A 21,970-nucleotide genomic window follows, 5' to 3' on the forward strand; every position below is an offset into this window, starting at 1 on the left:
ACAACAGTATTACGAGTGTTTTGGGTCATTTTTGAGTCAACTTTTGTCAGTCAAGGAACAGATGTTTCCCCACCAAAAATAATGGCTATAGCTTCATTATCAGAAGGCCAGTTTTTCAGATGACATTTCAAGAAAAAATTAGGTTTGGATATAAAGAGATATCGATGTAATGTGTACAGTAACTCAGCCTATTTTTAATAAATTTTTAATTTCCAATTTTGATACATATTTAATCACCAGCAAACCAGCATATAAATTCTTGATGTAAAAAAAAGTCTACAATTCAAGACTGAATAACATGAAATTCCTTAAATTTGTATTAAATTGTTATTGCTCCAACTACACAGAACGCTGACACAGCGGACAACTGTAATGTGTATTTGTTAAAAGCAAACCTCTTTGTAACAGAAAGCATTCAGTTATCAGATCAGTTACAAATCCTGTTCTTCAGGAATACCTGGACACCCTCCTGGAAGTTATTAGAAAGTGCTACGTGATCTTACCTCTAACCTTTTGACCCTGAGCTCTCACTATGTATGTGGACACACAGTATTTGCAATTTCTCGGTATTCTGTCTATCTGTATGCTATTGTGACCCTCCACTATTCATAAAAGCAATTTAAAAAAAATGCTATCATTCAGAACAGTACAATTTTTGCATACAAGGACACACACAGCAGTAGTGAAGCCAGGATAAATGATCTAATATTACCATTTTTTTTCTACCAAAAACACACATTCAACATGATTTAATTTTACACTTACAACAAACACAAGTAAATAAGCAAGTGGACCCTTTAAAGGATTTTCAAAGGCTGCTCTGTAGTATTACTGAACACACAGTCTAACTCCCCCACTGAGCTTCTTTGGTTCATATTTAAAGAATGCTTTTTGACCGCTCTTGATAGATATCCCTGCGGACTTCATCCTCCTGCCATATGGAGCACCTCTGTCAAATGCAGGTAGAGCTGCTCATATCCCCAACAGATGCAGCACATCAGTGCAACCGCCTCTGTCAAATCAGGAACATTAAACTGCAAAGAAACATTTCCCACGGTGCTTTAGAGGACTGAATTTTATAGCACGCTTATAGAAAGGGGATTTATATCAACTGCAAGTCCAAAATTTCTGGACGTGGTTTTAGTTTTGTGTAATATACATTAGTTTCACCTGTGAAAACAGAAGAGGTTTGAGTTGAGAATATTTGCCAAGAACTCAGAGCCCTTCTATGATTTACGAGGGAGACAGGAAACCAGAACTCAATGTACTTACAGCCAAGAGGCCAATGGGGGTCTCACTTGGCTCTGTCACATTACTGTACTATTTCAGCTTTTTTCCCCCTTCTCTTCTTCTGAATTAATCTCAAAGTTTCAACTGTATACCTCAGGGGGGCATGGCATGGCATCCTCTTGGAAGAAAAGCACACCCTAAGGAAAAACACGTTTGACACAAACATGTCAGTCTCATGTCATGGACAGGAATATACAGCTTCGCAGAACCAGACTACTACACTCTCCCACCTCTCCCCGCTTGGTGGTCCCATGCACAGCAGGTCCAAAATCATTAGTATTATAATCAAGTACTAAAGTTTTCAGTTCTAGCTCAGATGTGGTGGAATGACCTCATCCTCTCCCTCAGAATTGCTCAATCTCTCTCCAGACTTAAGGGTCTCAAAACTCGCCTCTTTTGGATTCACTTCTTCCGTGACCTCGTAAACGCATGATAAACTTGTGTTTGTTGTTTCTAATAATTTTTTTATAATTTAATAACGAAAAGCCCTATATGAGCTACTCATGTAATGTATACTGTTCATATGGTGTAATGTGACAAACTGACTATACGTAAGAATCACATGTGTATCCAAATCTCACCTTCTGTTGATGTAATGCACCTTTCCTATTGTTCTCAGAGATATACATCGCTTTGGAGCAGAGAGTCTGGTAAATTAATAAATGTAAGTTGAGGGGCCGAAAGCAACGGGAACATACCAAGCTCATCACACACACCTTTTTAAGCTGATTTCCTTCAATCCAACCCATCAAGATTGGAACAGTGACAAAGAAAGGACTTTTTTCCCCCAGCAGGCAGCCTCAGTATATACCAATACTGATTATTAGAATCCAGCAGAGCCATATGAAATCTGGACTGCAGGTTTTTTAAAATACATTAACAAAGTATAAAAAAAGAAATACTATTCCAAAATTTTTTGGCACCATAAATTAACCACAAATTATAAAAATATCTAAATATGACTGAAAGTCAGGCAAATGTAAAAATTACAACATGGATGCATGAAATAATATAAAAAGAAATTTAGTTCTTTTGGATACAGACATTGGTTTCTGATATCACAACCCAACAGATCCAAATGAAAAACTATGTATACTGCAAAGTCTGTATAATTGTGTGCCGTCACTGTAATATGATTTGAAATCTGATGACAATCACAAAAGCATTTGCAGACTTCATCAATGGCAATGTGTGATACCTGCTGTGTCAAGCTGGCTAAAATCTTTCTCTTCTAACCCTCTTGAAAGGAATAACTGTGCTTGTAGATGGGAGTGCGATACCCAATTATGTTAGATGCCCTATAGTGTCTGCTAAATAAATATATGTAAATGTAATCATTTGTGTGTCAAATGCCAGGTCAGGAGTTTAATTCCAAGTAGCACTGGACTGGTACTGCTTTAACCAATGTATGTTATCAACACAATATTTTATTCTGACAGACCTATCAGTAGTGGCTTTTATGACACCAAGACATTTATTTCAACATAATTAGTTTGCCTGAACAAAAGCAATGTCATAGCTTTGGGAGGTTCAAACATGCATGACCCATCAAAATAGTCAAGACAGTATTTCCCAACACTGCTGTGCTCAACACTTTCATAAACACGTATGCGAGTTACACAATCAAGATTTATTAAGTCGTTCTGCTGCGTTTGACTGCAAAAAAAAAAAAAAAAAAAAAAAACCTAGAGCTACAAGCTGGTAATAAAAAGCTTGCTTGCCATCTACAGAATTATAGGATTCAACAAATGCATATGCTTATTAAATATGCTGATGCAATTAAGATATCAATCTATAACTAGACAGGCTACATAATTAAACTAAAGATATATTTGAAAGAAATGCACAAGGGCATTCAAAGATTAGATGTAGCAAATGAAGTTGGACAAGGTCAGGCTACCCGCTTACAACAAACCGAAAGGCGGTTCATTAGCTAGCCAAACACATAATGGTGACTGATTATTTGCAAGGCACACAGTCGTTGAAAGTTGATGATAGACACGATTCAAAGATGAGCTTTTTATACTTCAAGGTAATTTTCTAATATTGTTAGAGAGAGGAATGACAGCATTTCTACAGTAAGCATTCTTTTAATGTGTTTTTTTGCAATTCATGCTTTGGAAAGGGGAAAAAACAAAATGAACAGTTCCTTATATGTACACATTTAACAGGCAGACATACCGGAAACATCATTGTCAACACCATTTCATCACCTTGCAAGGCTTCTGAACTGCAGATTCAGCAGTTGGACTGCTGAGGTTTATTATACAACTTTAGCGGCTATTGAACAACAGGAGATAAACCACAATGAAAATGTATTTACAAGTACCAATTTAATGAGGACCAATCTGTATATTGGAAAACTAGCAAATTTAAATTACAGCAAAAACAGTCTTTGAAGTTGAGGTTTAACATTTATTCATTTAGCACACGCTTTTCTCAAAAGAGACGTACATCTCAACAAAAAGGCAGTCTGTGCATTACATTAAGAGACATGGCAGCAGACATGTAACCCCTAAGTAAACCTAGTTCGTTACCTTCCACTTGATGCACCGACGTTCATCGCTCCAGTAGGTGCAAAAAATGGGGGATAGATGAATCCTGATAACCTAATAAATAGGTTTAAATTTGTTAGAATGACAACATACTGGTTTGTGTTCATATTTAAATATTATTAAGATCTAAAAATACTTTGCTGTGGACTAGTGTCCCATTCAGCATGTACCACTGCCAAGCATAGCGTCCACTGTTTGCAGGCCAGGCTCCAGACTGCTGTAACCCTGATAAGGACAAGCAACTGAGTCAGAGTACGAAATCTAGTAAAATGTCTTTCTAAATGGACTGTATTCTCAACTTATTAAAACAAATGGGTTAAAAAGTCTGTTCATAATTTGATTTTCTCAAAAAAAAAAAATACACCATAACCAATAAAAACTTAATACAGACACCCCTCAAATTATTAACAGGTTAGGTTGTGTAAAAACCATAGATAACGCTATAATGAATTAAAAACTTGCTGTAGGACTTATTTACTCCATTTACATTAACGTCTCACTGCCTTCGAGCCTATCCTGGAAATATGGAAATATAGAGTGTGAAGCAGACGAGATGCAGTGGGATGCCCACCCATTATAAGAATTTTCACATTTTTATTAACTTCAAGCTACACTGCAACCATTTTAAAATGACAAAAAAAAAAAAAAAAAAAAAAAAACTCCATAATCCCTATTTAATACTGATGGATTTATCCTATAAACATATGCAACATTTATTAAATTGGTACTGAGCAGCAACACAAATGCCAGACATGAGCTGTAAACACAGTTAATGCAAGTTGAATTAATCTAGTCCCACATTCCTACTCTGTTTGGGTGTGTTTTTCTGCCAGTTAACAGGCAACATAATGCAGGTGGTATTCATGCCACAAACTAATTTTTGGAAAGAAACAAGATATAATTCAAAAATAAATTCAAAAAAGTGTTTGTATCTTTGAAAATATGTGACTCAAATATCCATAACCCAAGAGCTCGGTCTACTGTCCAGTATGTAAGCCATCAGGATTCAAGACATTGCAGAACCTCAGATCGAAAAAAACCGACAATGGTCAAACTCTACTCCAGGTCGGAAAAGATGGGTCTCTCTGATGCCTGGGAACAGTGTCACAATTCTCATTCGGTGTATCTCTTCTATGTAATTAACTCAGCATGTGCAAATTAACAGTGACAAAATTAAAACTGTGCAGGCTCAGGAAGTGAGCTGGAGTACCTCCACAATACACTGCACTGTCCCTCTCAAAAGACTCTGTATCTCAGAGAGAACAAGCGATACGGGGCTCTAGTTGTATGGGGCCTCACGTCTGATGAGCCATCCACAGACTTGTGTGAGAACTGTAATCTCAAGCATGTCAAAGCCGATGCGTTATGCTTCATGATTTGGTGCAAATCTTGCACTGATGCCCTTCAGATTACAACATAATCTCGCGCTTTGCTTCCAATACCATGTCATGAGTTGTGGAAAGGAATAATTTTAATATCAAACACACCACAGGCATACTGACCACACCATTCCAAATACCAGCATGTACGATTCTTCAAAATATGTCCCAGTTGCCAATAACTGTACTACAGTAGCGCACACAATGGCAAACTAATTTATATTATGATTTTCTAATAACAGTTTCAAAAAGCAATGCAAAACCACAGGCTGCCTCCTTGCCTGCCAGGCAAGATGAAAAGTGAACAATCACCACCCTGACTGTGTCACAACCAGCGACAAGGGCTTCTCTCTAACATGAGGGGCACCGCAGCATTCTCTACCAGGACTGACCCCTTAATAAAAGGCCGCACATGGAGAGAAAAGGACAAATACAACGAGAATGATGAGGGTGCTGGGACTGAGCAGGTTCTTTGGAGTATGCTGACAGAGTTCGCCATAAATTCCAGCAGACATTTATTTAGAAATAAGAAAAATATGCAGGGCCTGCTGGTGTGTCTTTGGGTACCGGTTCCCCCACTGTGTTGGCTCATTCATTCTTCGTGCCTGTGTATTGGAGAATGGAGGGCAAGACAAAGGCTGGACTGTTTGAGTCCAGTGGAGCCCAGGAGATGCAAGAACTGGGAAGGGTTGGGGTTGGGGTTGGGGCGGTAGCACAGGGCAGGAGCCTCCCTCTCTCACTCAGAACTGCTGAATCTCTTTCAACATTCAAGAACCGTCTCAAAACACCTCTTTGAGACTCACTTTTCCCCAGATCCCCTACGTGATTGATAAACAAGGACTATATTTTTATTAAAAAAAAAAAAACACTATGTGCAGCTACTCATGTAATGTGTACAGACTATACAGTGGTATGAGAAGCTGAACGCACTCAAGAATTACATGCCTGCATCTAGATCAGGTGAGAAGTGAGTCAGAAAGAGGTGAGCTTGAAAACCACTCAAATGTAGAGAAGTATGCCCTGAACATCAAATTTAAGCAGAAAACTTAAAACTGTCACATTTCAAAACAATGTGTGCAAACACAAAGAGAAAAAAAAAAATTGATTCAAGTTCAACCCACAGTTTAGCTTCACGTATCAAGTTGCTGCAATATGTCAATGTGAATATTACACTATTTCACTCAAATGTTGTCTGACTACCATCCAACTTCATGCAGATTGATGCAAAAAAAAAAAAAAAGTTACCAAAAGCAGGGCAGAACTAAGAGGAGTCACTCCAGGGCTTTTCCAAGAGGACTTACCCCTGAGCGATCTGATGAAACATCTTCCTTTAAATCCAACCATTTCAATATATAACCTTATAATTAGTGCATTACTCAGAGCTGCTCTGTTCAGAACTATCCCAGGTAACATTAAAGACTTTTGTGAAGCATCGCCCCATTCTCACTCTTGATATATTCATTGTTTTCTCAGTAGGTGTAAACATTGTTGCAGGACAATACACAGATTTGTGATATGACATCCCCTTAGACATTCACACAACTGTTAAACATCTCCTGGTGTCATCAACTTACAAACTTTGTAACTTGATTTGTTGGTAATTCCAACCAATGCGCCACAATAAACAAAAGTTTAACCACACAGACATCCCTCAAATTATTCATGGGCTACAAAAATCTAAAATGATTTTGATCTACTACCAGACACAGAAACACAGGTCACCTTTGCCTTGCAAGGAAGTTTTGAAAATAGAAAAGAAAATTAACTTAAAAATTAACAAACTTATATTCCAAAGTTTGGAGCGTGAATGTTGGTAACACAACAACCCAGTGCATCTGAAAGATGTTCCACTGCTTTTGATGGTGGTGCCCAGAAGGGAATCAGGACAAATCATAACATCCACCTGACCAATTATAAGCATTAAGGATCGTTAAGCACACAACAGGCTTTTTACTTCCTTTCACAGCACAAAAAGCTTATAGTAACACATACACAGTTATGCTTTATTTTCAGGTATTATTTCTCTAAAAGATTGCTGTTAAGGAGTGACTTAATGGCTGAGACTTTTATTCAGCCTATTGGCTGATGACACAAACACTGCCATGTGTTGATTTTTCCTGAAAGGTGCAATTTACAGAGTAGTATCACATCTGTGGTGCGGAACTGTGATGCATCTCATAGAAGAAATTAAAAATTCAGTGCAACACACAAAAACCTTAGAGACAGGATGGAAAGATATTGCAATAAATTCCACCTGAAAATTCTGCTGTGGCAAAAATATTTTAATTTTGTTTGTTTACCTGGAAGTGATTTGACTTATAAAAAAAAAAAAAAAAAGTGTATTTTTGCCACTGCCTTCCGTGTGCATGTATACACATGTGTTATATCCATATTGTACCTTTGATAAAATGATAAGACAATGACCAGGACAACAATATTGCAACTACTCAAGGAAACTACAAAGCAGGGAAATACTGCATTATTTTACTCCATACTGTGACTGCTGCATGTCCAGCTGTTGTGACTCCAGTAACATCACTATTGGAGGCAACAGCAGAAAATAGTCGGAGAACTGCTGACTAAAGACCTCCTCCTCGCATCACTCCCTTGCTATAAATATGCAAAGTTAGCTTTTCATTAAATATTCAGTCTTTGCATATATTTTAATCTTTAAAAGGACAAGTGATCTACAATTAATTATAGGTGATAAGAGTGCATCCATTCTTGTTTTACTTGACTTGAATGCAGCTTTAAATTATGTTTACAAGATATAATGCAGTGCCTACAGCATTACGTAGGTCCTAGATCCATGCTAAAACTGTGAATTTTAAATGACAAGAACAGTGTTTTGCCTTGAACGTGAATCAGAAAGGGCAAGACCAAAAAGAAGATTAAAGAAAATGCTCCATTCTTGGTCCATTTGTAAAATCACTGCCAAATATGTGGAAATTTATTGTTACGCAGATATAAGATGATACACAATTGTTTATGATGATAAACAAGCTGCCAATTCTCTGCAAAGGTGAGCATCAAATGTTAACTGGATGTTACAAAATTTGTGGTTAACTGAAAATGGACATAAGGGAGCAACATTAGATTCCGTGGCTTTAATAAAAACTGTTATAATTCAAGACCTTCTGCTGTAAAAGATAAACATGTCAAAAATTGGAATATTGTTCCAGGTACAGATCTGAGCTTTTACTTCCACATTCAGAAAATAACAAAAGTTTCAGTCTGTCACCTTAAATAGGAAGATTTTTCATCCCGGAAGATACACAAAGAATATATAACTTTGTGACAAGTTAGACTGTGTGCTTTTTTGTTTTTGAGAAAGCAAAAAAAACTAATCAGCTGCAATGTCCAAAATGCAGCAGTATGTATTTTAACATTGGAAAAAATCACTCCATACTGCAGACACAATGAAGCACCATGATTTCGAAACACGGTTCCAGAATCTGCACCATTCTGAGTCAACCATCAAATTCTCTGAGACAACAAGGGCGAAGCAGGGACTGAGCAGACCACCTCCACATCCAGGAAGCCTAAGCAATGTCTGTCCTTTCAGGTGACCAGGTGCATAGTTCCAGATTCTTCTCAGACATGCTGGTAAACGAGTGAGCACTGATCTCAATTTAAAGTTGACACTTTGTCAAGGGTCTCGGCGATATCGCACCTGGCTGAGTGGAAAAATTCTCTACAACTCCACTGCAAGCAAGCACTGATGAAAGTGTACTAATGTGAGAGAACATTGCTGTGCCATACCTTACCCCTTTTTAGGCAAAGTACAGGTGGTCCCCGACTTACAATGGGGTTACGTTCCACAAAACCCATCATAAGTCAAAAATATCCTAAGTCGAAAGTGCATTTAATACACACCTCTGAGTGACAGACTGTGAGCTGTGGTTCTCTGCCGCTGCCCAGCATCGCGAGAGAGTATCACACCGCATATTGCTTGCCCAGGAAAAAAAAATCCAAATTCAAAATCCGAAGTTCGGTTTCTACTGAATGTCTATTGCCAGCTCACCATCGTAAAGTCGAAAAAAATCGGAAGCCGAATCATCGGAAATCAGGGACCACCTGTACTTACAAACTGAATATTATCTCTGCTGTGGTAAGAAACAGTCGCATGCTTAACATGACAACACAGAAAGAATATTTAATATTATTTTAATATATTAATTTTAATTTAATAGAATATTATAACATTAAAAAATCTTGACGTTATTAGTTTAATACTATTGAGTAAACACTGTACATGGATTTAGACAAAGCATCCGCTTAATGAATGAAGGTCAAGACAATGAAAAAATCCTGTTAATGTTAAACCTTTACATTGTACTAATATTTTCAGAGCACAGAATAAAAGATTTTGTTGGTCACTGAGTATGTGTGTAAAACAATTAGTGTACTGTAGTGGTGACCAATGCATGAAAAGTGAGCAATCACATGAGAGGTTATGAATACAGAAATCAAACTATCAACTGGGTCTGTAACCTAGGCAACCCAACAGCGATGGAAAAGTTTAGAAACGTGTCTATATCTATGCATAAATGTGCTTTTAACAGATTGCTCTCATGTGTCCTTTACCTTAAATGTGTCTCAGTGTGTTGTGAAGCACAGCTGACAAAGCCAAAAAAAGAAACTACTCCTACCCAGACAACTAGAATCCCCAACAAAATCTCTGCCAACATAATAGCTTATATTTATAACCCCAACAAAAGTGTGAGAAACTGAAAATACCAAAGGAGGATGCCATGGTTTAAAAATGTACAAATGTGATACATCGGCAAAACCTTTCCTTTAATCATGGACTCGCATTGTTTAAAGGCAAATATTAATATGTACCATTTGAAATGTACAATATTTCACCATGATTTTAAAAGTCAAGAGTGCCTTTAATTGTCATTTCAACCATATACAGCTGGTAAAGTACACAGTGAAGCGAAACAATGTTCCTCCAGGACCATGGCGCTACATAAAACAACAGTTACACAGACCACATACAAGACTTGTGCTAACAGTGCTAGACATTACAACATTCACTAAAACAGGACAATAGGCGCAATAACGGACAGTTCAGCACTGACCAGTGTGCAAGTTGCAGTACATCAGTCCAGGCCCTGAGTGCTGAGGAGTCTGATGGCTTGGGGGAAGAAGCTGTAACACAGTCTGGCCGTGAAGGCACGACTGCTTCGGTACGTTTTGGCAGATGGCAGCAGGGTGAAGAGTTTGTGCGAGATACTAAACAGCTTACTAAATGTGCTGTAGAATTGCAGATACTAAACATTTTGCTTAATTCAGCAGAATTAAACAATTCTTCTGTAATTATGGGAAAGCTGCTAGTGTAGTGGTTAGAGTTAGTGCCTTTGGATCCAAAGGTCAGGGGTTTGATACCCACCTCCAGTTGTGGCAACCTTGAGCAGGGTACTTACCCTAAATTGGTCCAGTAAAATTACCCAGCTGCATAAATGGGTACATAATTGTCAGCTTGTAACTGTAATAACTGTAACTTTAACATTGGAAGTCACTTTGGAGAAAAGCATCAGCTAAATGAATAAATGTAATTATCTGAAGATGTGTTCAGATTCCCCTGACTACTAAACATTGTCTGTATGTTTAGAGGTATGCAATAATTCAGCAAATCCACAGCATTGTTTAGTACTGTTCAGAGCGAACAAAATTTGTGACTGAATAGCACAAATGTGTTCCTGGTCATGTTGCTATAATACTAATGTTATAGTAAACGGGAACAAAACTATGAGGCAAAGATCCAGTATGACCCACTATTAAATTAAATAATGAAGTAGAAGTGTTTTAATGCAGTTTTAAAAAGGGAACTGTTTCTGTTAATCACAAAGGGCATCTGCGCAATACATATTTGCAGCTCATACCAAGAGAAAATCATGAAGGCACGTGCAAACCAAAAAAAAAAAAAAAAAAAAGCTGGTGGGGGGGACACAAACTGAGCATGGCTCAAGCACCAAATGATGCATAAACAAACACAGGATTTTGTTAAAAGATAATTTTTTAGATAAAATCTGCCTTTGGGTTTTGTCTCACATGGCTGCTTCCCTTCTTGTACTGTGCAAGCATTGTCTAGTTAGTCTTTATGCTAAATGATGTCCAAATGCTCTGGAGTCACCATAGAAATAGCTGAAACCCTGGCAGAGTACTCAGATGTGACCCATTTCCCCACATCCCCCGGTCACCTAGGAGACGGCCTGTTGAGCAGCGCACCCTTTTCCTGGGACATCATGCCAACCTTCTAAATCCCTGAATTCTCTTCAGGAAAGCTCAGAAAACACAAACCCTTCCCAGAGAAGAGCTCTCTGAGCAGGAAACAACAGAACAATTAGTCTAAACACTCCATTTTCCAGCCGGCAATAAAAACTATATAATTTACTTCAACTTTACCAGCATGAATTTATGCTGATGAATACTTCCCATTTGTTGGCCAGAGTACAACTTTTACATCAGAACAAAAAGAATTACTGAAATGACCTGTTATTTAGAAGCAGTTTGTACAGAAGAAATTTCTAAAACTGTTCAGTTAATCCTGAAGATTCAAATACTGTATCAAATCTAACACAAAATCAAAACAAAAAAATGTGCTTATCTCCTCTATATGTCTCTTAGAAACTGTAGAGTCAGCTCTAGTAGAGTTTATAATAGTCATCCAAATAAAACATGTTAAAACAAACACAGGTAGTCATTGCCTGTACATCAACAAGATATACTGCAGTTAAAGGCCTTATGATAAATGGGATACAAACTGAACAAGAAACACAAAACAATGAACACAGCCAAACTATGAAAATAACTGGCATCTTAGACCCTAGTATGATTACATAATATGGTGAGCTCTACAGCATCAGTCTCTTGGCACATGACATCCTTGCTTTGTGGATTACCATGTTTTCTGCAAGAAGCCTTAATATCAAGACGACGTATTTCACATATTCAGCTCTTGCATATTGGTGGGAGCTGATAAGCATGAGGCCTGTCTAAGACATATCCATCCTACTTTTATTCTATATTAAGCTCAAGCTGTTAAAATAAATCTCTGTGAAGGGCCAGCTAGCCTCCGAGGATTATTATAGATGAGATTTTTTCTCCAATTCCCAAGACCACCTCTCTCCATAACCCCAAATAAAAAAGTGACATAACTGTGAGATTTTAAAAGCACAGTACTTTGATTAGTTTAAAATTAAGAAACATTTTCAACAATACAGCAAATAGAAACATATTTTAGATTAGAAAGTGTGATCCAAAGTAAAAACATCACAAAAGAGGAGGTCATTACTAAAGGAAAATCCATGTATGAGAACAATACTGACTGTAGAATGGCTTTGTACTGTAAATTAAATAAATTCCACATAAGACACAATGTAATGGTGCCAGTATGTGGCTGCCTCAGTTTGTCCAGATGGTGCCGAGATTTAATCAGCCAGAAAGGAACAGCATTTTTAGACAAAATAAGCTGCAATTTACAATCAGAAAATCTGACAAAACCTTCACAAATTCATTTTCAAGTAAACAACCTGTACAAAAGAACCAGATGTGAAAGAGATGGTATGTTAAATAATACATACAGAGGATTAAATCAGACCTGCACTGTAGTGTGTCAAGTCCTAAACTAATGAACACAATTGGGACCAGAAGTCTGTAGCTCAAGTTGTTCGTAGATACAACTACTACATCACTATCAATAAAAGCTTAATAAATACAGATATCCCATGTGTAAAAACCTCTGATAAATCTATCATGAATTAAAAATTCATTGTAAGACATTTCTTTATTCTATTTTCATCAACTTGTTTGCAAACTGCTTTTGTTATGTAATATTTGTGCATTCTAGGGCCTATCCTGGAACCTAGGGTGTGAGACAGGGAACGTCACTGACGGGAGGCTAGCCTTTTGCAAGATTTTTTTTTTTTTTTTTTTTTTAAACTTGGAACCTTAGCAACATTCATAAGCATCTGGCCACTTTGCCTTTTTCTATACAATCAAACATAAGACATTCAAGAATACCTTTGAATTTTAGTGCAAACCAAATGCTATTTTCTCAAGAATAATAATTTAAAAACTCCAAGTCATCAATACGGAACTCTGGGTCTAGACGAAGTACATAACAGTAATCTGTTAGTCCATGACTTCTTGTTTAAAAAAAAAAATGTCATTTAATAACAAAAGAAATTGGGGACAAATCAAATCATCCTTGTTTCTAAAAAGTTTTTTGAATGGTTGGGCAAACCCTGTTCTATTAAGTGTATATTGTATCACATTTCCAAAATGGTGCCCAGAACAGCCTGGAATGACATGGAACAGCCATACATTTAAAGCACAAGTGAAATGTCTCTGGGAATGACATTGGAGTAAGGGAGATTTTGTGAATGAGCTTTCTTCCTAAATGTATAGGGTGGTGTAGGCAGGAAAGACTTCATAACATACACATAAACCATTCATAATCTCTAAAAGACAACTCAAGGTTGTGTTTCCACGTCTCTCTTGAAGCATCGTAACAACCAGTACCAAAACTTGTTGAAACACTATATAATGATAAGATCATACCCTTGGAATTGATGAGTGCAGTCCATACTGGAAAAACCAAAATTATTTCTTGGGCTAACGAAATTTACCATTGTTTAATCTGGGAATATACAGTAAAACCCTGATTTAACGCACCCTGATTTACCATGAATTCAAAAATAATGGGATGGTTCATTGTACCCTTTTTTGCTCTTTCTGCAAAGTCAGAAACTACAGAAAATGTATAAAATGTGAGAAAAGATCAAAAGTTGGTAAAGTTTACAAACTTAGCAAACAGTCTTACAGCGTGAGTGGGTTAGAAATGCTGAAATGCCTCTCAGACTTACAGCTGTCTGTTTTGGGACCCGCCATCAATTCATTGTCGGCAAATCACACTTACCGAACTTTGACGTTAGTTTTAGAATACTTTTCTAAACTAATATTAAAAAATAAAAATTTTAAAACATCCAGACTAAAAGTCAAACAAGACTAAAAGTCAAACTAAAGTTGCACGTGACCTGAGGATACTGGAATCAACACTTCGTGGCTGGAAATCTCAAGAAGGAAAGTTGCACAGATCACTTTGTAAAGTTGAAGAAGCAGGACTAAAAGCTAAACGCCCGAAGACAGTCAAAGATGTCAGTCTCATTGACTCCCCGTACGAGTGGTTCGTTCAAGCTCGCTCAGAAGGCCGTCCAATTTCCGGGCCTATTCTCAAAACTCAAGCCAAGAAGTTTGACAAGCAGATCAACAGAGAAAACTCGCAGTTCAAATCTAGCAATGGATCGCTAGACTGGTTTAAACACCGTTACGGCATTTCTCAAGTGTTAGTGTCTGGAGAAATTCACTCTGCCTATTTTATTTTTAAAAAATAAACTGTAAATGATTGCTAATATGCCACCGTAGTTAGTAGTGTTTACACATACAGTATATTCTCTGAGATGTACGTCGCTTTGGAGAAAAGCATCTGTTGAATAAATGTAAATGTGGTTATGAATGACTGTTAGCAAACTGAGTAGAATGAGAGCAAAACGAATTTTTGTAACGTGTGAATGTAAACATGTGGTTTTAAGCCCAAAGCACCTTTTGTTGAAGTAAAAAGATTTAAGAAAAATTTGTGTTTTAATTTCTACTGTAACAACAACCATTAATTCATGGAACTCTTTAATTCAAAGGTAATACACTTGCCAGAAAGTAAACGTGCAAAAAACTAGTCAAATAGGGCAAAAATAGGGGTGATTTAGGATGTTCGGTCAACATTTGGTCAGTTCAAACGCTGATTTTCTTGAACCCCGATTCAGTGCGAACCCGCTTTTCGCGATGACATTTTATGGACCCAAACAATCGCATTATAACGGGGTTTCACCGTATGTCCAACAACCTTGAGAGCAACAGGATACCATAAGGATGGTGCCTTTTGGATCTCCAGGTATCTATTAATGTCTCTCCAAAACTTGAAGCGTAGACTGACTCATCCCATGAAGATGTGAAAATAAGATGAAGAATTTTGCACAGCAACCTATAAACAATCAAGACCTTTTAACACTGTGAAACTGAGCTGAATTAAGTTGACCATACATTCCAATTCTGTCTGAATGTGGAAACAAAGGCAACATTCACTCTGCAACAAATTTCTGAAAATGGACAACTGAAGAAAATACAACTAAACGGAGAAATGTTTGCCTTACAAAATTTGTAACACTGGAGTATTGCATTTAAAACCATAAACACTGCAGTATTTGAATTATGACTCATAAGTACCATTATCGATTCACTGCGAATTCTTGCAAGAACTTGCATGGACGTCTTAAGGAAAATTGCAGTGTGGAAAGTGACTACCTACACTAAACTTTTATACTCAATAAAACAGTATAATATACCCAAGACCAGACAAACAGTAACTTACATTTATCTCCCATTCATTCATGTAAGGTTAATCGTGTTGCTAGGAACGCAACATGCAAATTTCTATTGCTTACCAACACCGTACAGATAAAACATACTGATATAAGACCTGGAGACTGATTTGTTCACTGAACTGGAAAAATGCCCTCATCACAGTAATTACTATACACCGTAATTAGTGAGTAAACATATACCACCGTGAACGTAACAAGACAATGGGTCTGGTTGATATAACACAAAAAATATAAAAAACACTGATAGTTCAGGTCAAGTGTTTCTTTCTGGTTCAAACTGTCTGGCAGAGAGACCCAGTTAGACTGATTAACCAAACATTTCCAGCAGACCTTAGTGTTACAAGAAGGTGACTGGGGCGATGAAAGCACATAACACTTATAACCCATTCACAGGATCAACAGTTAAACTGCTACTTAAAGAGTTAACATTTCAAATGTGATTATAATTTCAGTTTTTTTTAAAAAAAAAAAAAAACTATTCAATCCATTCATTTTCAGTAATGAGAATCCAGAACCATTCTCAAATAGTGGCTAAAGCTAGGAAAGACCTGTTACAGTACACTAGTTCATCGTTAAGAACTCAAACAGAAAAATATATATACACATTCACTTACACAAACACTACAAGAAACACTGAACTGCCTCAAAAAAGCAACTGGGTTCCCTGAAAGAGATTTTTTTTTAAAAAAAAAAAAAAAAAAGAAACCCACCACAAGAACCAACATCATTCATTCAACTAGCCTAAAACCTCTATTTTAAACATGAAAGGCTAAACAACTTTCTGAACTGGCCAGCACGAACACGTGCACAATTTTCATTTCAAGAGCTGCGTGCTCTCCCGTGACAAGTCAAATCATGGGAAGTCAAAACAAGGCAGCTCCCAAGAGCAAAGACCTGGAGGACCAATAGATTCCAGGCTGTACAGAGTGGTCCTCTCTGCAGTCCAGCTAAAAGGGCGCATCTGCAGTTCAAATGTGACCTAGAGATGTGAGGAGCCTCTAAATATTCTACTGAGGTATTGCAGCATATGAGCAAGGCTGGCTGAGGTGACAAGGAAATAACAGTAAAGACAGAATGCAGCATTATTAAATAAGAACAAAGGCCAATTCCATTCCCTGTGGCCTCAGCATAGGAGAAAGTAACGTGTACTTGCCTTAAGACACTCCTCCACTTTTCACTTTCAAGGAAAACACAGTACTACATAGACCCTTTATATACCACGGCCCTGTACAATGACAAACTGCTACAATGACCTGTGGAAAACAATACCTTTTCACACAATGAACCCATTTCAGTGCAACAGCATTTTCGCCAACTCCAGACATGTGCTTCATACAATCTTAACATAGATGCAGCAGAGAGTACAATGGCACGCATGCATTTCAGTCAATCCCAGACAGGTGATTCCGTATATGACAACAATGGTAAGAAAATTGAACTTATGTTCCGTAGTTAACTACGTACCGAAAAAAATTACGAGAAGCTGAAACCAAAACGGGACACTTAGTATCACACACATTCTCAACCGATCACAACCATCAATTAATATAAATCTAATATCACAACTGAAAGAGCAGACTCGGTACTACTATTATTTAGCTGATGCTTTTCTCTGAAGTGGAAGGATTTAACCTACTTACAATTATTTACGCATTTTACGGTAAGGGTCATTTTTACCGGAGCGAGCAAGGCTTCTGAAGCAGAAGGTGTGGATTTAAATTTATTTCCTTTGTGTGTGATGTGGCAGCTCTTACTACTACTATATTACATGCTGCCGCCATACGGCACGTAAGAGCACAATGTCTGCATGCTTTGCACAGTGAGAGAGACAGGGAATAATGCTGGGAACTTCATATCATAAACATTCATGAGCCAAATTATCAAACTGTCTCTGTCCTGGGTGCACCCTGTCTCGCACCCTATGCTTGCAGGGAAGACTCCAGATCCCTGCAACCCTGAACTGCATAAATGGCTGATGATGAATGAAGAAAAATATTATATTAAACAGCAACCAATTAATAAATTGTTATAAATATCAAATTTTTTGGTGTTACTGGCATGCATACATATACATTTTACAGTGGTATTTCAATTAATTTTAGGTGACATTTTTTCAGCTTGGAAGTTATTTTTCTTTCCATAAGAAATAATGTTAATTTAATCCCCTGCAAACAGAAATTCACCTAAAGCACGATTTCACGGAACAAATTAACCCCATTATGTGAAGAATGGATGTATACTGAAGAAGAGTCTCCAAAAAAAAGCTTGCGCAGATGTATAGCATAAAGCAAGACCGGGGTATGTCAAAGAACGGGCAGAAAATGGCACAGATGTTAAGGCGGCTTACGAAAACAATTCCACTTATCATGAAAACAGATCCAGGGGGACTGACTCTCAGCAGTTAGTGGGAACAAAATATCTCAGGGAGAAAAGGTGACCTAGTTCTGCCTTTCGCCGTTTGCTCTCCACCTAGGTGTCCTGGTATCCTGAAGGTGATCATCAGAGCTCCGGCCTGGGAAAAGCGCACCAGTAAGGGCCAAAGTCTCCGTTCTACATTCTAGAATCAGAGAGGCAAGGGACTGGTTGGGAAAACCGATGACAAAGCGAGCAAGGAAAGTGGCCACCTCTTCACAAGACTGAAGACACGAGCCAGCACAGTGTGGTCAGCACCCCGTCTGCAATGACATCATCCTCCCAGATGCGGATCACCGCTTGTCGCTACCGCTCATGACTACGGCTCACCTGCTGGCCTGGCAGCTCACTTGACCTTCTTTGTGCAATACTACCATTCAGCTGCAGAGACTGGGGCTCAATACAGTTCGATTCTGAGAGGCCAATAAACAAATTTTCATTCACGAAGAATTTACTTTTGATTCAACCTAATCCATTTTGAGCCAAGCATAAAACAAGCATTGTTTTCATTTGTTGTTTTCATGTGAGAAAAACATCTCATCTATAACAATGTACAAAAAATTACAGGATAAAAGAAGCAATTATTCCCACAGGGAAGAATGTGACCCTTCTAACAAAAAATATTAACTTTAGTTTAGTCTTTTTAAAACGCGGGGATAAAAGTATGCTTTTTATCTGTCAGATCTAAGACACGTGGGGCCAATGAAGGTCTTGATGTGAAGCAGACACTGCAATAGCAGTACAAAAACCCCTAAGGAATTGTCAGTCCAGGATGAATTCTACAATCGCTGAGCATCCACACATGGATGCGAACAAACTGATTCTAAATGATTCTGATGAGCCTTCTCCTTTACATTCATTTGTAGTTAAACTGAAACAAAACACCAAAAAAAAAAAAAAAGCATGGCTTATAGCAAAGGTAAAAATACATAAAGAACTCCAATTAGCAAAAAAATGTGTAACTCTCGATACAAGCAAGAATTGTTCTAAGCTGGAAACGTTCGTGTATCAACCACAGCACTAATATGAAAAACAGCAAAGTGAGCTACTGTACATTGTGGGATTTACCAGCGATGAGAGAGTAAATACAATGCAAAGAGAGACACACACAAACACATTAAAACATCATGCTAAAAGGAACTGATAAATGCTACAGCAAGAGGGGTCTGAAAAACAACATTATTTAAAAACAGCTCATACACAGCAGAGCAATGACTTCCAGAAGACACACACACACACACACACACACACACACACACACACACAGGCTGAAGGCGCTTGTCCCAAGCAGGGTCGCGGCGAACCGGAGCCTAACCCGGCAACACAGGGCGCAAGGCTGGAGGGGGAGGGGACACACCCAGGATGGGACGCCAGTCCAATAATCATAAGCATCATTACTTATTTCATGTACCTTATATTGACCGGCGAGATTGAGAATGAGAACCATTAGATAATCAGTATGAATGTGAACACTTTCTACTTGCTTTCAACGGAGCACATTCATGTGCAGGCCTGATTCTCCATATGTCCCATTTATTGAGTTCCCATAACATAAATACCTACTTATAAACTGACAGCAAAAAAAAAAAAAAAGAAAAAAGAAAACCCATTCTGAATAAAAAACTGAAATCAAATTTTGTGCAGAACAAAGGTCAGCGTACTTTCTTGCCCTCCCCACCCCCATTTATTGACAGAGGCTATATTCTGTATACCAAGCAGAGCCAATGCATTCATTCACATTAATCATCCCACCCAGCAATTCAAAGCTGTGTCCTTCAGTAAAGGCAAACCAAAATAAAGCAATCCATCCCAAGTTGTACACATGTCGCAGATATACTACTAAAATACCATTTTCACCACTGACCAGCTTAAGTATGAACGACAGTATTTGCACAAAATCTTAAGATTATAGTCATTTCTCCACTATCTGCCGATTTAGACTAAATCGGCCCAGAATTGATATATGAGAAAATTCCTCAGATATAATTTGGGAGACTAAAGGGTTTTTACATCACACATGTATAATGGATAAGAGGGCACTTCTGTTACCCAAAAAAACTCAGAACAGTTGACTGATGGTGCAGTATTGCTAGAAATACTCCTTTGTTGGACATTATTAAAAATAGAAAGGACGACATAAAATTATTGCTAAATCACATGACTCCCGACTAAATACCTGCACAGATAACATTAAGAAACGACCTGACATTGTGACAATCACGCTCAACAAAATCACGAGAGCCAAATTAGAGGATGAGCTTCCTTTGTTGCTTCTCACGGACCTAAATGATGGAGCCGCGGTTTTGCTTAAGAACTTCGCGGTTTGTGGGTTTTAAAAAGTTACGGAGGCTGTGACAGGAGGAGGAGGAGGAGGGTTACTTCCCTCCCAGAGCAGAGCTAACCTTGACAGCGTGCCCTGCTCAACAGGGCCATTCATTGAAAGCAAGCAGAGCGGAGACGGTTCCCAAAAAAATAAAAGAGAGAAAACCGGAGGCAAGAGAGACACCCCTTGTCAGATTTCGTGACATGGAATGTAACGGTAACCCTCTCTGTCCCCTCAAACATCACATGTATCACGTATGTGTGACATATGAAGCTACCGGCCGCCCGTGGTTCGCCGTGAGCACCATTAACACGGTGCGCAATGCAGTTAAATGAACAGCGCTGCTATTCGCCACAGAGAAACACGGAATCCGAATAATATAATATATGGGAGGAAAGGACGACCTGTTTAACAGCGTTAAAACACACACACACACACACACACACACACACACACACACACAGTCAGTGACAGTGGCACACCTCTAGCACCGATGCGTTTCGCTGCCGGCAGAACAAAGGCTTAATTGTCAAATTCACCACCGTCTGTCGGGGGGGGGGGACTGTGTGTGTGTGTGTGTGTCGTGGCTGTAGCAACAACTGGTACGTGTGTGTGTGCGTGTGTGTGCGCGGGTGGCGGTTCAGCGTTTCTATCCGATCGCGGCAGACCGACCTGGATGGTGCAGGTGTACTCCGTGTCGTCCAGCAGCCTCACCGTACAGCTGTATTCTCTGTCCAGGTTCCTGATGCTGCCGCTCATCAGTCGACTCAACATCTTCCTACACAATCGCTCGTCTGTGTCTGGGACCAGAACAATAAACGGAGCGCAGCATATACAACTAATGTTACATTTAAACGCCTTCGTCTGCTCAGCCGGCCGAGGAACAGCATAAGTCGGCGGCCAAAACGCGAGTTTTGAGCATGCTTATCGCGTAGACGTGAGATGAGCGCCCGTTTTCGGCCGTAACGCCGTTGCCGAATTAAACATTCAACAGCGAACGCTCGCAGCTCGCAGCTCAGCGCTCGTGGTTTGAGACGAACCGGGGCGGGGCGGGCCTAGGCGCGCGCGCCGTGACGTCACAGCGGCAGAGCTGGGGCGGGCTTTCCATGAAACGACACGTTCATCGAACAATAGACAACTACAATGGCTGTGTCATAGCCAATCCGAGCTGAGATGTGCTGCATAATTCGTTTTTGAAGTGTCTCCCTGTATCTTACCTTTTTTAAATACCTTTCTAAGGGAGCAGTTTTGCGGTGGGCAAAGGACCCTGTCGCTGTCACAAACCGCGGCCTGCGGTGTTTAATGTGGTATTAAATGTTTCAATGTGATAAAGATTTATGGATTAGCATGCCTTTTGTTCGCCGTGGCTCTGATATTGGCTATATGTGTATACTGTTAGAAACAAAAACAGATAATATATAATAATGCTTAAGGAAAACATATTAAAGCGGTTTCATCTACATCATCGACTAATTTCTGTTGAGTAGTTGCAGAGCTGCAGTTATTATTTTGACTGCTGGATGTGATTTATCTAATGATGGTCAGAATTCAGTGAAATCAGTC

At 38.7% G+C, this 21,970-nt stretch overlaps 1 protein-coding gene across 2 annotated transcripts in view; it reads right to left on the reverse strand.

Annotated features, from left to right (window-relative positions):
* Window positions 1-21,397, reverse strand: part of LOC108941225 (FERM domain-containing protein 5) — a 73,147-nt gene extending 51,750 nt beyond the window's left edge. For both annotated transcript variants that reach the window (XM_018763911.1, XM_018763909.1), the window contains exon 1: window positions 21,080-21,397. In XM_018763911.1, coding sequence (XP_018619427.1) covers window positions 21,080-21,181 — 102 coding nt within the window. In that variant the 5' untranslated portion in view covers window positions 21,182-21,397. The remainder of the gene's footprint in view (window positions 1-21,079) is intronic.
* Window positions 21,398-21,970: the final 573 nt, after the last annotated feature.

This window comes from Scleropages formosus, chromosome 11 (assembly GCF_900964775.1).
Source record: "Scleropages formosus chromosome 11, fSclFor1.1, whole genome shotgun sequence".
Lineage (NCBI taxonomy): Eukaryota > Metazoa > Chordata > Actinopteri > Osteoglossiformes > Osteoglossidae > Scleropages > Scleropages formosus.